This window comes from Sturnus vulgaris, chromosome 11 (genome assembly GCF_052056855.1).
Source record: "Sturnus vulgaris isolate bStuVul1 chromosome 11, bStuVul1.hap1, whole genome shotgun sequence".
In the NCBI taxonomy this organism is placed as follows: domain Eukaryota; kingdom Metazoa; phylum Chordata; class Aves; order Passeriformes; family Sturnidae; genus Sturnus; species Sturnus vulgaris.
Window position 1 is genome coordinate 14449971 of NC_142253.1, and position 17262 is coordinate 14467232.

The 17262-nt window shown below is 43.0% G+C and overlaps 1 protein-coding gene across 1 annotated transcript; it reads left to right on the forward strand.

The window, feature by feature from the left end:
* The first annotated feature begins 85 nt into the window (after positions 1–85).
* Positions 86–17169, forward strand: WDR82 (WD repeat domain 82). The gene is made up of 9 exons (XM_014869636.2): positions 86–517; positions 5311–5408; positions 8125–8191; positions 8380–8479; positions 10477–10593; positions 11331–11486; positions 11611–11680; positions 13443–13585; positions 13764–17169. Exons 1-9 carry the CDS (start codon positions 357–359, stop codon positions 13791–13793), a joined length of 942 nt encoding a protein of 313 aa, XP_014725122.1. The 5' UTR covers positions 86–356; the 3' UTR covers positions 13794–17169.
* The last annotated feature ends 93 nt before the right edge of the window (positions 17170–17262 follow it).

A 17262-nucleotide genomic window follows, 5' to 3' on the forward strand; every position in this document is an offset into this window, starting at 1 on the left:
GTTCCTGCCACACTCAATATGGCCACCGGACATGTGCCACCCCGCCCTCCCCGTCCCAGCACCCCGTGCGCACGCCCCCCTCACCACCCCTCCGTTCCCAGGGTGTCCCGCGCGGCCCCGCCGGAGCCGCAAGATGGCGGACACAATGAGGGGGAGCCGCCTCTCCGCGGCCTGACCGCGCCGAGCCCGCCGAGCCCACCGCCCTCCGCCGCCCTCCACGGCCCTTCACCCCACCTCACCGTCCCGCCCCGCCCGGCCCGGCCCGGCCCGGCCGTTCCCGCCACCGCCCGGAGCCCCGCCCGGCTGCCCTCAGCGCCGCCGCCGCCGCCCTCGCTCTGCGCGGCCCGGCGGGCGGGATGAAGCTGACGGACAACGTGCTGCGGAGCTTCCGCGTGGCTAAGGTCTTCCGCGAGAACTCGGACAAGATCAACTGCTTCGACTTCAGCCCCAACGGCGAGACCGTCATCTCCAGCAGCGACGATGACTCCATCGTTCTCTATGACTGCCAGGAGGGCAAGTGAGTGGCGGGGCTGAGGGCTGCGGCCTTCGGGGTCTGGGGCAACGTCTCGGGCACGGGGATGTGAGGGGCCGTGGGGACTGCCCACGGTGGCCTTTGGGAACGAGCTCTGCCCGCAGATCTCGCCGCTCAGCTTTAGCTTTAGCTTCTCTCCGGTTCTTCTTTAGCCTAGGCTTGTCAGTAGAATCTCAGCCGCACTGATGGCAGTAGCGTGAATTTGCCTGCTCTACGGATATGCTTGTTATCTTGGTAGGCTGGAGACAATTTCCTAAGTGTAAGCAAAAGTTCTGTGAGAGCCAAACAGTTGCTAAGCCTGAAGGGCTCAGTCTGGTCACATTTCCAGCGCTCGCGACTGCTGCAGGTATGGAACTGACTTCTCGGCCTTCTCTGGGCTCAGGTCTCACTAATTAATACAGACGAGATTGTGAGCAATGTGCAGATGTGCCCTTTTAATGCCTCATTTGAGTGTAACTTCTTGGCTAAATGCTTTAAGCCTAAAGGTCCAGATGTTGTGGCATGTATCGCTACAAATTCTAAAAACCTGATGGTGTTTTCCATAAAACCCAGTTCCTAAGTGATGCCTTGGATCACCAGAGGCAAATGTGGTCCTCTGTGTTTTAAATCATTTTCTCTAGTCGTGTCCTTATCTATAAAGCACAGTTAAAATATGTGTGATTTACTTGTGTCTTCAAATATTGTCTTAGTTTAGATGTAATTAACCAAGGTGTTGATTGATTTCTGTTACCTAAGGGTAGTGAGTTGAGGGTGTATTTCTGTTTCTCACTTAACTGTCCGGTTTTATCTTTCTTCTGCCATTGGTGGCATCGTGCTCATCTTTTTTTTCGGATAAACTCTCAGAAATTTGCAGAACACTTGAGATCTGGTGCTCCTGTTGGAAACCTACACCAAGGACGTTTGGAGTCTATTAGAGTTGGAACAATTTGAGCCAAATGGTGTCATTATGCCATTAAATTCTTTCTCTGTACAAGTGTGCATTTGTCTGCTTTAAATTCCTTCCGATTTTAATGTTACAGGCGCTTATTGGTGTAGAGAGGTAGTTCTGATTGTTGGTTGTTTTTGGTTTTTTTTGTAAAGTCAGGACTGAGAAGTATCACATCCACACAGAACGTGAGAAGAAAACAAGTGTGTGTATTATAGGGCAGGGAATAGAAGGGTCAGGGTAATGTGGGAATGAAAAAGAAATGGCTTGAGAGTGTCAAGACAGAGATATTTCACGGTTGTATATATTTTCTAGTAAACTGGATATTCCTAACCCTCCTGCTTTTCCAAGAAGGCCAAGGTATCATACTTACTGTGGGGAAAGACTGCCTCCTGCATATTCTCTTAATTTTGTGGCATACCTATTATGTATTATTTTAGGCTTCTCTGTAATTTGATTGCTTTATACATTAAAGTTGTTGGTGTTCCCCATCTACTACAATGAACTCTGATCTGAAAATATTTAATTTTTATTTATGTAAGAAGAGATAACTGTACATATGGACTGTGCCATGGATTGAATCCCAGATCTGAATTATATACGGTAGTAGCAGGGCTGATGTTATTGCAGATGGTATTGATTGCTCTTCCCCTTTCAAACTGTAAAGGATAGTTTGACGAGTTGGAAGGCATTTGGCCTTTTCATTCGAATCTCCATCTAATCCTGGTGTGCTTTATAGTCAGAGGGATTGCTTTAATTAAGTTAAATGTAGATCAGTGGTCCTCTACTGCAATGCTGCAGGGCAATGAGAGTAGTTTCAAGGTAACTTCCTTGTCAGGATGCAGTTCTCTAGTGGTTATAAAATTTTAAATATTTGAAAGCTTCTCATGCACTATCAACTAGCTTAAAAGTGTAGCTGTGATTTTTAGGGGTAGCTAGGGATGCAGGACACACTTGTTCTCTAACCTGGAAAGTTTGGCTTTGAATTACTTTGTCACTGGAAATTCATGCAAAGATGATATTTCAGGTCTCTGAATGATCATTGATTGCTGTGGCAGTTTCAGGCTTGTAGTTGGTTTATTTTTCCTTATAAATCACAATTTCAAGAGCATGGAACTCTCACCTTCTTGGATATAACGGCCAGGAGAAAACTAAATGTCCTACTTTCTGGGGTTCAGTGTAGGATACCCTACTTCATCAAATGAGCTGAAAAGTAATGCCTTTCCCAGTGTAGAAGTGGGAAAATTTGGTGTGTATCCTCTGTTAATATGCAGTTCTGCTGGTAGAATTAAAATGTAGCTGTTTGGTTGTACTTTAGGAATATCCTCCCCTAATTTGGTTTGTTTTGCCACACCAAAATGAGTTGTAGAGCTCTATGAGAGTGTGTCCAACGCCATCTTGGTGAACTTCAGCTTCTGACAGTTTCAGGACAGTTGAAACAGCGCTGTGTAGCCAGGGGCTGACAGGACAAGATTATCTCCTTAACATGTATTGTTCTGGGCTTAGGCAACTGACATGAGCATCCAATAATTTTGGTCCAGAGATTCCACCTCTATTCCAAATTATGCAAGCAACTAAATTGTTCTTAAATTTTTAACCAAATCCCTTCACAGTAGGCTGGCTCAGAAGCATAACTAAGAGGCTCACTGGAGTCTAGGCTTAAGGAAGGATTGTGAAAACTTGCAGGACAGTTGTGTGTTGGGATGTACAGCAATCCCTGAGTCTGGGAACAGCTGCACATTGATGACCCTGCTATGACAGAATGGTGCTCTAATAAAGGTTTAGTTTGTATTTTAGTGTATATCAATTGTGTGTTATTGATAGAAGTAAAGGGATGGATCTGGACTCCTGCTTAGCTGTGGTGTTTGCTGGGCACATCCACATTCCTGGTTGTGGGTGATGTTTCACCCGTAGCAGCAGTGATTCAAACCAAGGCATGGATGATAATACAGATTTTGCCTGTGTTTTGTTTCATCTTTGTAGCAGATTTGACTGAGATCTTGTATTTTCCTTTGTCGATATTGCTTTGTTTGTAGGTGGGCTGGATAGATTGACCTTGACCTTGGAATTGTTTAGTGATTGTGATTTGTTGTTAAAAAGTACTTAGTTTTCTTGTTTGTGTTGAAAATGGTTGACTGGCAGCAGGTCCTAGGTGCAGTGACACACTTCTGTTTGTATCAGTTTACATGAAACCTTCACCTTTCTTGAACACAGAACTCTTTTTCCATCTTTTTGGTAAATGTGCCTTTGGCTGTCTGTTGATCTTTATTGCCTCTTTATATATTAATTTATTCTAAATAGATCTTCTAAGGTTTAAACTTGTAATAGAAAAGGAAAAGCCAGACTAGGCATGGGAGAGTCTAATATATATAATGTATTTTGAGATTGTTTTTTTTTTCTTGGTTCATTGTTGGGTTTTATTCCCACCAGGCTGGTCAATGGCATAGCTGAGGTAACTTCAGAATGCAGTGTGGGGAAGTATATCATGCATAATGTTAGAGTGTGTCAGAATTTAAATTAGATGTGGTTTTTTTCAGTGTTTGGCATGTGTGGATCTGAAGAACGATTTTAAAATCTGCAGGAGGAACTGGGGAAGAAATTTGGTCTGTGGTACAGGTGGTGTTTGGCTTTTCACTGCACTTGCTCTATTTGCTTTCACTTCATGGGAGCTTGTCCCCAGCAAGTGTGTTTGAGGTCAAAGCCCTATGGCTTCTGCTATTTGAGAATTGATATTTAAGAATGAATGTGTGTTTTTGTTCTGATATGAAAAGTCTCCAACTTGTGCTCTTGTTTGGGTGTGTCAGGTTGAGGCTAAGGAAGAAAGGAAAAAGTCCAGTGTAATAGGAATACCTTGCCTGAGGGTGTAGTCTGACAAACTTTTCTCTTGGCAGCAGTATTGGTTTCGACTGCTCCTGCTGTTTGTTTCCGTTCCCATGCTGTTGTCTTTGCTTGCGTGGGTAAAATGTTTTGTGGGCCTGTGTAATAACCAGAGTTATGAATTTCTGGATTAAAAATAACTCCCAGAAGAGATGGTATTTCTGGTGTTGATCAGTACCTTCGTTGGTCGACTGTCCAGCTCTGAAACCTTCATACTCCCTCAGTTGGGGATGAAAGGGGAAGGAGGGTGGTGGAGACCTTGCACTGCTCAAACAGGCACCACTGCCGTGAGTAACCCTTATTAGCCTGCTGCTTCTAAGCTACCTCTGCAGTTTAAATTTCTAGTACTGCAGTGCATTACCTGCTTACCAGACCCCCCCAAACCCAGTTCTGTAGGTTGTGTTCACTCTCACTAGAGTGCTTTTCATTCTGTTGCAAACTGTTAAAATTGAGTTTCTTGCCTTAAGATTGGATACAAGTATAATTTTGCAGTGGTTTGGAAAAGTCCCTGTGCTACTATGTCTGTTATAGATGACTGGCATATAGGTGTGTTTGGGTTAATACCCGTGAATGAGACTCCCCGTTCTAGGTTTTGAAGTAACAAAGATAAATTATACTCATTTTAAAATAAGTAGCAGATTTGAATGGGCAAGGGCACAGTAAGGCAATGCTGCTTGCTCTACTCATTATGTTAGCTCCTCCTTTTCTTTTTGCAGTAGATGTCATAGGGAAAGGAATTTTTGGAGGAGACACGTGCATTTTACCGGTGTTACAGAGAACTCCTCGAGCCTAGGGACTGTCTTGGAGAAACAACAAGATGCTTGTTTAAAAATCATATACAAAAGCTTTTCTTTGTATAAAAACATCTGACTTCTTGAAGCAGTCATGTAATGCTTGAGTGGGAACAGGCCTTGTTGATGTGAGTTTTGTGATTTTTGTTGCAGAGAGTGCAATTATTTCTGCTTTCTCCTGACAGACCAAAGAGGACCCTGTACAGTAAGAAATATGGAGTGGACCTCATCAGATACACACATGCTGCCAACACTGTTGTGTACAGCTCCAATAAAATAGATGGTAAGTGATCCACTGGAGTGGAGCATGTGTTGCACTACATGTCTGGATTATTAGTGCTAAAGATTTGGGAAAAAGTTTTAATAACTCTTCAGTGATGAGAACTCTGTCAGAGGCAGAGGAGGGAATTAATGTCCAACACTAATGCACAGCTTGGTACTAGTCCCTTGAGCTTCCTTACTCATGTTTCATTCACTGCTGCAATAACTGAGGAATAAACATTGTTAGGGAGATAAAACTTGGATTCTGCTGTTCAGCTGGTGTTGGTATCAGTGCTGTCATCAGCCTCTGCACCTTCATTTCTTACGTGTGAGTGAGGTGGAAGGAGCAGCTGGGCCAAATGCCATAGCTCTGACTGGTTCACACAGCTCAGCTGCAGAGGAAGGGAGGGCAGGAGCTTCAGGTACCTAAACAGATCACCAGCCAAGCCTGGAGGGCTCACAGAGCTCAGTCTTGGTTTTGTTTGTTGTAGTCAATGTCTGAGAATTTTGCAAAGGCCAAGTCTCTTAGCACAGCACTTCAGAAATGGATTTTAATATTGTACCTGTAGACTCATAATTTCTGTGGTAGAGGTTTTGGGTTGGTTTTTCCTTTGCAGAGATGAAACTTAACAGTAGAGATGCTGATGCCTTGTGATTTGTGCTGGGCTACTAAAGGAATTGCAAAGGCTGTGAATTTACAGAAGATGAAGGTTGTTAGGAAGTCAGGCTAAACTAGAACAAGCTGAGCCTGAAACTAGAGGAACAAGGAAGTCTCCACTAGAATTGGATTTAATGGTGTAAAAGATTAAAAGTGTCACAGGAAGCACATGCCTTTTTATTCTGTTTCAGAACCTACTTATTTTTCTAATTATGTTATTACTATATGTCACATTTTTTATTTGGCTGTTATTTAATTAACAATATAATGAAGCATTTTAATGCCTTTTTGGGTACTGAGTTTTTGTTTTTAAGCACTGCTAAGCCTTAAGTCTTCCTGCTGCAGGGTAGCATTATGGTGAACACTTAATCAGAAGTAAAAAAAAAAGAGAGAATGTGGGAATGCTTGTTACTGTTACAAATTATAACCTTAATAAACCAACTGTGTGTTCTGCAGGAGTCCAGGTAGTCTGTAGTCCCTAATGCACGTGGTCATGGGCAAGGTGCATTGTATTAACCTGTTTGGCAGGTATTGGGAGGGAAAATTACCTCAGGAACATGCTATAGGAATGCTGGTGCTTGTTTCCAAGCATTTTTCCTGTTGAATTGCTACCAATCTACTTGTGAAGATTTCCTCAAGACCTCTGGACTTGTTTCCTGTTGCCTGATTCCAGGCTGAGGTAGTAGTTTGTACAGTTTGAGGGTCTATGATACCACCCGGTACAGGAGATAACTGTACAGGCCACTGCCTTGCCTGGGACAGAGCACTGCCAGCAGTGAGGATCAGCACAATTCCCCAGTGCTTCCTCTTTAGCAAAGGAGGATGGAATTCTGCATGGATACTTCGGAGATCAGGTAATGACAGTTCTTGCAGGAAAAACTAGAGATGAGTCTTAACAGCAAGTTTGAAGCATGTTGATTCTACCCAACGGAACCAACTGGTGTTAGGGATTTATATTTTGGATTACCACCTCAGGTCACTTAGAGCTTTTCAGATCTGTCTGTCAGCAGTGCCACATTTCCAGCTTGTTCAGTCAGCTTCACTTTGCTTGTCAAATACTGGAGGGTGGTTTAGACTTCTGATCTCAGCTTGATGAACAACCTCGGGCAAAAATGAGAACTTCATAATTTTTTCACAGATAGAAACTTTTGCTGAATGAGCCTTTCAAAACATTCTGAACATAGCAGCCCCTCTGACTGTCAAAACACCCAGTACATGTTGCATCCTCTTGGCACATGTTCTTATGAGTCAAAAGTAAAAATGTCCTTGACCCTCAGCAGGACTTTTTGTTCCAGTTGTACAGAGTCTGCACATGAAGATTAAAAAGTGGCTTTTGTCTTTTAATAATTGTTTCCTCTTAGAAGGATTTCTTTTAATTTTGGGCAGGAAGTTTCAACAGCATCTTCCAGAATTGTGGGCTACTCTTTGTACATTCACCTATACTCAGGATAAAATTGGCACTTGAGAAATGTTGTGCTGCTGCTCTCATCTATTCAATTTATGTTTAAGGTTGCTTGAAGTACACTAAGCTTTAGATTACTCTGTCCTCTTCTTAGAGCTTAGTGCAGAGAAAATGTAAAGCTGTTGATTGTCAGATTAAACAAAAAGAAGAGGGATTTGCTGTTTTTTAATGATCTTGTCTTGGCTTTGAAATTATGGTTTTATCTTCAGCTGAGTGCCAGAATTTGTACATTTCCTGTGTGTACTGCTTAGCTGGAGATTTGTTTGCTGAATGTGTATGTAGGAAAGAGAGCAATATTCGTGCTGCAAAGCAATGCAAAGTGGTAGCATCAACTCTGTAAATTTGATACTCTCCATTTTGTGAGAGCAGGGGAATAAAACCTGCTGCTACTTAAATTTTAGCACCTTTGAAATTACCTTGCATAAATCACATGACAGTTGTTTTTAAAGTGTAACGTGACTTCAGATTGTGGGAAGTATCTTTTCATATTGTCTCATTTTCAGTTCTGCTTAAGAACTGAATTGGTTTTTCTAACTTGATTCTCTTTCAAAGTCTTAATTGAAATTAAATGATCAGACTTAAGCACTGTAGTGAGATTACTGTTGCTCTGTGTTTCAGACACAATCCGATACCTCTCCCTGCATGACAACAAATACATTCGCTATTTCCCGGGGCACACAAAAAGGTGAGATGTGGCTTGGGGACAGGACAGGAGAAATTGAAATAAGAATGGTAAGGGGCTTGAGTTTCATCACATTTGTTTCATGCTGCTTTTTGCTTTGTTCAGTTATGGGTTTTTCCACAACTGTTGGGGTGGGTGATGCTCCATTCACTTTGATTTGTCTCTGATGTATGTCGGGTTCTGTATTGCAGAGTGGTTGCTCTTTCAATGTCTCCAGTGGATGATACTTTTATTTCTGGATCTCTGGATAAAACTATTCGACTTTGGGATCTCCGCTCTCCAAATTGTCAGGTAGGTTATACAATTCATGTGTACAATGTGTTGAATTTTCAGTTGGAAGGATAAAAAATGGATGTGTGTTTGTAACAAAATAAAAATACTGCCAGAAGTGTGTGCTTTTGATTCAGTGTTGACATCTTCCTGAAGGAGCTGGGATCAGGAATCTCTGTGCAGTGTGTGTGTTTTACATTGTGTAACACCACTTGCTCTCACCTGTGTGTCTGCTGGAGAGGCACTGGGGAGGGCAAGAAATAACACCCGTAGCTGATGAAACAAGAGAAGGGCTGGATGTCATCAGCTTGTTCATCGGGCTGCTATCTTATGCAGGGGATGTTCTCTCTGAGCTGGCATCCCTCCTGTGTTGAGAATTCATCTTAGCTGAGTGTTTGTAGTGTGTGCCTGAAATTGGTGCCTTGATGCAATTAAATTTGATGAAGAAACTGGTGATCTAAAGTAAAACAGCAGCTAGATGGTCTGCCACCTCCTTGCATCAACTCTGTTGTTCATCAGAACTGTTTGTGAGCAGATTTGACTTGATAGCAAGACAGAATCCTGTTTGTTTTTGTTTACTTATTTTGCTGGAATGCTTTTTTAGTGGAAGCAGGCTTGTAAAGGCTGAGAAAAATACAAGAACTGTCAGCAGTGGCAGGAATGAAAAATTGGAAGTAGAATCTCTATCTTTAGTGGTGCTGAGTTGTTTTGTCCTGGGTACTTAGTGTTGTGCTCTCATATTTCCCCATCTCCCCGAGACCATTCTTGCTTATTCCAGATGATGGAACTGTAAATGAAAGAGAGAGAAAAGAGTTATATTTCTTACAAAATGTTTTTATCATTCTTCAAACCAAGCCTTTTCTGGCAGATCTTAATTCTGCTTTTTTTTGAGAGTATGCCTTTAACTCCAGTGTGTAGGTTTCCCATGGGATGAATCTCCATCTCTAAGTTGCTGCAGATGAGATAGGTTTGTAAGTGCATTAACAATTCTGTGATTTATGCTAATGCCTGAACTTGTAAGAACGGTAAAACTAGGACTTGTAACTGGAAGCTGCATCCGGCCAGGTCCGGGAAACAGGCTGAGGAAATGTTACTTGTAGTTTTCAATTGGTCCGTGAGATGGCAGCCATACCGCCTGGAAATATTCCCGGGAAACCAGAGCTGGCACACTCCCCAGGGCCCTGAGCATTGGCTGAGCTCACTTCCTCGTCTTAGAGACCACAGGGAAAACTGACCTACAGGGGAAGAAGAGAGGTAGTAAAATCTCTAGACTTTATCTAGAGAGAAATGTAGAAAGAAAGAAAAAGGCAGAAATTTGTTAAATATGTTACAGATTTAATCAAAGATGTGTTCTTGTTTATGAGCATACAGTTCATAAAAATGTTTGACTAACATGCACAGGCTGCTAGTCAGGATACAGAGAATTAAGTATTTTGTTGGCTTTTTCCAAATTTTCTCAAGTGTTTTCTACTATGTGATTTAAGAAAAAGGTAACATTAAAAATAAACATTGGTAGTAACCGATCAATTTTAATATGTAAGGTCTGTTGGCTTCCAGCAGGTGTGACAGGCATGTAAAGCTCAGCAGTGATATTTCCTTGCTTTCAAAGTACATTTTTTCCCCCTCTTGTGCAGCCATAAGTGGCAGAGCATTGCTGTTGATCCCAGCAGCAGTGTTTTATGGTGCTGCAGCAGTGTTTTATGGTGCTGCCTGGTATGGTTATTAACACAGCCATATAAGCCTCCCTTCTCTGGGGACTTTTGAAGTGCATGACACCTTGAATGAGGTTTTGATTTGTTTTGGTGTAAACTTTGTCACTGAAGCAAATTGCAAGCCCTGTATGATGACCTGAAGTTGAGAAAGCTGAGTTCTGAACCTTTGTGAAACTTCAATATTTACAATTGGAATTAATTTGTTCTACCCCTAGTGTGCTTTCCTGCTCACAGTGGACTCAAAGGGTGGTAGCAGAAATGCGAGCATCAGTCTTACAAAATAATTCTGGCTATTTCTATTTCTAGGGTTTAATGCATCTCCAAGGGAAGCCAGTGTGTTCTTTTGACCCAGAAGGGTTGATTTTTGCTGCTGGAGTTAATTCTGAAATGGTGAAGCTTTATGATCTCCGTTCTTTTGACAAGGTGATGTACCCTAAAATTCCTTCTTACAGCTTTCATCTTGCAAGAAGTAACCTAAACTCGGTGCTCAGCGACTGGATTTGTGTACTCAAGCTTATTGTCATCTAGAGAGTTCTCAGTAAGCACACATCTCATGGACAGAAAGAGATACAAATCCTGAGGTGCACTCTAAACCAATGTTAAAGTGCTGGCTCTTGAACCTGCTCCAAAACTCCACTTTAGGCTCTTGTTTGTGAGGTTTTGGCCTTTCTTTCCTTGCTGCTTATTCTGTAAGAACACTGGCAAAGATTGAGCCAGGACTGTCAGAAAGGATGGGAATTTCAAAGGAAACTACTGGTGTGGGCAGCTGAACTGAATAGGCACTGAGCATAGTTAGGTCCATGGTTTTCAAAACTCAGAGGATGCTGACTCAAACTCTTTCTCTAACTTCATCTAGCAGCCTTGTTTAAAAACTTATTCCTAAACAATTAGGAATTTAATTTGTGCTGTTGATTGTGGTAGAGTATGAAACTATTGGATTGAAAGAGCCTATTGCACTCTTTTTTTGTTTTGGAAACTGGATTCCTATGTTGAAACTTACACATGCAGTGACGTGTTTGTCTTGACACTTTCTTTTGCTATCTTAGGGCTAAAGATTTTCTTTTAAAAAATTGAAATGTTTTCCTGTGCTAAGTTTAAAAGCAGATTCTTGTAAACAGCAATGCACAGTGTTCCTCACACTTCTCATTTTCTCTCTGCAGGGGCCGTTTGCTACATTTAAGATGCAATATGACCGAACGTGTGAGTGGACAGGCCTGAAGTTCAGCAATGATGGGAAGCTCATCCTCATCTCGACAAACGGTGGCTTCATTCGGCTCATCGATGCCTTCAAAGGAGCTGTCCTGCACACCTTTGGGGTGAGCCTGCTGCCTGTGCTGCTTGCTGGAAAACTTGGTGTTAGTTTGGGGAGCAGGTGCCCTTTGGTTGTGAGGTTGCTGTGGATACACTCTCTACTACATATTCTCCTGTTTTGTGCCATAGGGTTATAACAATAGTAAGGCTGTCACGCTGGAGGCATCTTTCACACCAGACTCTCAGTTCATCATGATAGGTAAGAGAATTCTTGGCAAGAATTGCAGTGCTCTGAAATTAGTTGTGTAATGTAGGGCTAAAGCTGTATCTGTTGGGAAACAGAGTGTATTTAAACAATACAATGCAGCTGTAAGCTTTCTTTGCAGTGACAGTGTTCTCTTTTGTTAGATTGAAATGTAAAAAAGCCTGCAAGAAGTCTTTTCTTCTTTTCTTAAATGTAAATGCTGTTTGAAAATAGATAAGAAACCAGGAAACTGTTGTAGTGTGGGAAGACCAGTCACACAGTTTGTTAGTGAACCTCTCCTTGTGGCTAGGATGCCCTCATGTGCTGCCTCACAGCATTCTGTGGCTGTGTTGTGGCCATCCCCTGTTTCCTGATGAGCAAAGCACATGTTTGTGCTTGGGTGACTGGTCCTGTAGCCTGGGTGCGTTTGTACATCCTCAGGGGTGTTCTGCACTGGTGATGTTCTGGGGCAGCTGCAGTTTGTTCATGTGGCTCTTGTAAATCCCCATGTCTGTGGAACAAACTCTTAACCTTTGATAGAAGCTGTAGGCATCAGCCTGGTGGCTCCCAGTGTATGATTCCCCTGGCCCTCTGCAAGATGGACTCCCAAGGGAAGCAGGTGGCAAAAATCAGCTTGAAACTCCTATACAGCCTGGTGCTGCACCTTGGGCACTCCAAAATGAACATTACAGTCACCTGCTGCACAACAGGACCTATGGACACAAGTCTTGTGTGGTGCTGCCCCTTCCTAGAACTTTATATTTTGTTCTTAGTTCTGTGGCTGTTATATAAAGTATGTTTAATTTTGTGGTAATTTGGTATCCAGATCCTCATTTTTCCTGTATGAGTGATGGTCTTGGCAAAATTTCTTTTCTTTTGTTCTGGCTGAGAACTTCCTGATTGCAGAGAAGAGGGGTGTGGTTTTTGTTTAGTTTGTCTCTGGAGAGCACTTTATTGCACATATTTACCTTCCTGTTGTGCTCTTCCAAATTAGAACAGTTGTAGAAGTTCCAAACCACTTATTCCTGTTCAGTTTTTACATACAGTTGCAACTTGTGCTTCTTAATTTTTTTTTCCTGAAAGGCTACAGGCATAAATACAGAAGCAGAAGAAAATGCTTTGCATTTTTATTAGGAATCCTATTTAAAATTAGTCTAAAGCAAAACTGAATTATAAAAATATGAAGTTCTCATCCTCAGAGTTTGAAAAATGTCTTTTTTAAGTGAAAAACCTGTCTCATTATAGTAATGTGGAGAGTCGATATCTCCAGGAGAGCTTCTGATATTTGGCTTAGTGTACTGAAATGTGGTTACCTTCCATGGTAAAGGCTTTGGTTTGATTCTGTGCCCATTAAGTGAGACATTTACCTGTGTCTGAACTGAGAACTTGTGTGAACAATGACTCTTTCCCCAGCACTTGGCCTCTGCACATTGGTGCAGGTTGGCCAGGGTCTCTCCTCCACAGCTGGGGATGTCAGCTTTCTTTTCCTGGTGGAGAGTACTACTGGGTGAGAGTAGTTAACATCTTTGTCTGCATAGTGTTACCCTGTTGTGTAGTTGAGCATCTGCAGTGCAAGGTACAAACCTGCTGTTTGGATACAGATGTTTTAACTCTATGATGTTTTGTACGTGCCCTTGTGACACTTGGAGAACTCCACGGGTTGTGTTATGAAGTTGAGACCTGCCTGTTCTAAAGTTCTGAAAAAAAAAGTTGTTCCTTTCCTCTGCTGACCTCTCCAGTGCATTTTGCATATCTTGTTTTTCACTCCTACCTTCAGGTTCGGAGGATGGGAAGATCCATGTTTGGAATGGAGAAAGTGGGATGAAAGTGGCTGTCCTAGATGGAAAACACACAGGTCCTATAACCTGTCTGCAATTCAATCCAAAATTCATGACTTTCGCTAGTGCATGTTCCAATATGGTAAGGAAGTGGGCTTGAAGTTCCTCTGAGTTCTATGAGGTGCTGACCCTTGCAGAGATGAATCTGAGAAGGCTCAGTGCCTCTCATGTATGCTTGCAGAAGGTGGCAGCTCCTACAGGGTGGGGTAGGAGAGATTTGTGTTCTGCTATGAAAAAATGTTTTCTTTCCTCCTCTGTAGGCCTTCTGGTTGCCAACTATTGATGACTAATTCCTACACTGTGGCTGCTGTCGGATGGCTCCCAAACTGCTAACAGCAGCAAGTCCTTGCAAGCATAGTTTTGGAATTGCCTACATCTCCCAGACTGTGTTCTTCTTCCTCTGTATTTTCCATGTCTTACCTTTATCTACAGCATTCCGTTGTGAGGACTGCTCCTCTGGGCCTCCTGGCACGCTCAAGAAGCAGCATGCTACAAATTCTTACCTTCCAGTCCATGCCTGGCAGGCTTTAGCCCAAGGTGGAACTGACAGTGTGATTTCTTAGAGCCATGAAGTCTGTTTTATCTACAAAATGTTTGTGGCATTTTTTAGAGCTGTAATTATGTGTTTTCCTGCTCTAAGTGCACAAGGCTATTGATGTTCCAACATGGACCGTGCAGTTCCTTTCCATAAGTGCATGTTTTTGACGTCTGGGATCTCTGGTTTCACTGCAGTCCACAGATGCAAGTACTTCTGTGCCAAATGTGAACACTGACAGTTTTCAACGGCAGATGCTGGATTCTCTTGCAGTGGAACATGCACCAGAAGTGTGGGTAGCTGTGAATGTACCTCATACATCTTATCATCCTTTTTCTTGGCAATTTAGTGTGCAACTGCACAGCTTTCATCCACTGTCAGAGGTTGCCAAAGCCTCCCTGCTGTTTGCTGTGTCAACATCCTGGAGGTGTAGACAGCACTGCTGAGGTCCGGCCAGTGTCCCAAGCAATAAAGGAGTCTGTCAGCAGGAAGATGGAGAAACCACACTGAGACTGAAAGCACAGTCTGCCTGTGTATCTTCATTATGTACCATCTTGGCTGATCTTACTTGTAAATATCATGGGTTGGGTGGGCAGTGGGAATGGGCCATATTTTTTTACTTTTAGATATAAAAGAATACGATGTGGGCCAGTAATGTGAGGTGTCTAGGCTGTTTACTTTTACTGATGCATTTTTCCACCCCCTGATCTGTAAATAAGCTCCATGAAATTCATCCCACACCAAGCTTAGACCGGTATCCCTTTGTTGGTAAAACTAACGTGTGGGTAGTCCATCACACAGTTTGGTACTGGGCTGCAGGTTTCCAGTGACAGCTCCAAAAGAGCAATGCATCCTTTGTCAGATGGTATCTTCAGAAATCTATTTAAAAAATCTTGGGCATGACTGTGCTGACTCTGCTTTGCTGTGGCCCTGCTCCATGGAATGCCTCTGCAAAGAGATGGGGAGGGACATGCTCTCCTGCCTCAGGGGCTTGTAGCACAGAAAAGCTGGCAGGCTGGTCTTCAAGCCCAGTTCCAGTTTCTTTTTACTGAAATGCTGCTTCAATGGAATGCATCCACTAGCAAGCTGGGACAGGCCTGGTAAAAATGTAGTGTTCACTGTATTCTTGCCTTTACAAACACACAGGTTTGTGCTGGGTCACAGCTTGGGAAGTCTATTCTTTCCCTTGCCCAGTCACATGTGCTTCCCTGTTCATAAATATGAAAAGCTGGCATGGTGACAAGACAGTAATGGGCATGTTCTCTCTGCTCTCCAGTGCCACTCCATACTGGCAAGTCGTGCTGGAGCATTTTCCTTAGGTCAGTTGTCCAGATGTTCCCCTGTTACAGCAAAGTTCATCTCAGCTGTATACAGTTCACATCATGACTCTTTGGAAAAGTAAATGCCTTGTAGAACAGCTGTTTCTGTTTTTTTCTTATTCTTGCTTTTTTTTTTTTTTTTCCCCCCTCCCTATCCTTGTCCATGGAAAGGTGCTGTGCTAAGAGCTGGGCATGGGCACTGAGCATTTCTGTGCTGCTGCTTCTGTTCAGTTGCAGCGTTTGCCTGTGGTAATGCAGGAGCACTGCCCACAAGGGGCAGGCTCACACCGTGGTGCTCCATCTGTGCTGCCACACGGGGCATTTCTAACCACACTTCTGCCATATGTTTGCCATCTTCCAGCAAGGTTGATGGATGCTTTCTCTCTCTGCCACAGAGGCCTGCTGCTGGAGATGCAGATGAGAGGTTCATGCCACCCCTCTTCCTGTGCTGTCCCACCATCGCCTATAAATAAAACCATCCCATGCAAAGGAAGGTGGTTTTCTTGGGCCTCAGTCACTTGAACTCGGCAGTGTTGCATTTCAGCCTGCTTGGTGCTATTTTACCTTTGTTGGTATTTGCAGTGCTTTGTAAAATACAGATACTTGGGGTTTGTAGTGTGTTTTAACAGTCAAACTTCAGCGTCCAGTAGTAAATTATCTTTGAGGTTTTTTCAAGTCTTTTGCCTGAGGAAGGGAACACATAGCCTCTGGCCGTATTCCTTGTTACTTTTCACAGGGAAGCATTTGGAAGTCTTTTATTCTATAGAAGCTTTTTGTTAATGTGGTTTTGAGCACTTGTCTAGAGGTCATTGTTCAGTTCTCTTCAGCTTGCAGTGTTGTAAAACATGGTATGTTGTGGCACGGAATGTTGAAGGAAGAGGGAACCAGAGGAGTGGTTTAAGAGGATACATACACAAGCACATCAGTGGCTTTCTGGAGTGAAGAGAGATGTTCAGGCTTATGCACAACAGCACTAGTTCTTTGTTCAGGGTGGCAGCTGAGTGCCTTCTCAGGCCCACTGCCACCCACGTAGGCAAAGACATCTGTTATTATCATGGAGTGCTTTCCATCTGGCTTTAAAAGAGGGGAATGTGCCAAGTGTTGTCAGGGAACTTGAGGATTGTGTTTCAGATGGTTGGACAGGAAAGGTGAATAAAGTTTTCAGCTCCTGCGTGCTTCTCTAGGAGTCTCAGGGCCAGAATTCCTGCATTCTTCGGGGCTGCCAGCTAATGAGAAACACATCTGATGAAAAACAGACTTCCCAGGTCTGACAGAGTGGCCAAGCAGCAAACAGCATTCCCCCTCCAAATCTGACATGTTCTTTGGGATGAAGACCTTTTTTCAAAACAAGGGGGAAATGAGACTCAAGAGCCCACCTCTAAGTAAGCACTCTGGTGGCTGAGCATGTCTGCCTGGCCTATAGATTTCAGGTGTAATTCTCCAAGTCAGTCTTGAAAGATTTTTATTACTTTATTGGAGCTCCCAGGTTCTGGATTCGTGCCCCAATCCCTGCTTTGGAGGGTGCAGGAGCAATTGAGTGACAAATTTGGAAGCAGCAGGGTATCTTTTCCAATGCCTCTTGGCTGTATTAGCACTTTAAGAGACTTCACCTTGGTTTTGGGTCAGGGGCAGGAACCTTTCAGAAATTGGTCTCTGTGGTCGTGAGCTGCTATAGGGAGTTGGACTCCTCAGTGGTATCTGCCAGTGAGTGTAAATACATAAAGTCAAATTATGCTTTGTCACAAAATACTACCTATGTGGAGAATTCAATGTTGTGGCTGTGACAAATAAATATTTTGTAGAGAGACCACCTGACTGTTGTAAATTCTGCTTTTGTCCAGTGTGATACAACTTGCTGGTTTCTTAGAGGGGGTATGTTAAACTCATCCATTTTTTAAAACTTTG

Bases quoted from the DNA above. Each gene is read 5' to 3' on its own strand.
- WDR82 (XM_014869636.2), top strand. From the start codon at position 357: ATGAAGCTGACGGACAACGTGCTGCGGAGCTTCCGCGTGGCTAAGGTC. The intron at 5,409-8,124 runs GTAAGTGATCCA...TCTGTGTTTCAG, and splicing joins CAGCTCCAATAAAATAGATG to ACACAATCCGATACCTCTCC. The intron at 8,192-8,379 runs GTGAGATGTGGC...TCTGTATTGCAG, and splicing joins TTCCCGGGGCACACAAAAAG to AGTGGTTGCTCTTTCAATGT.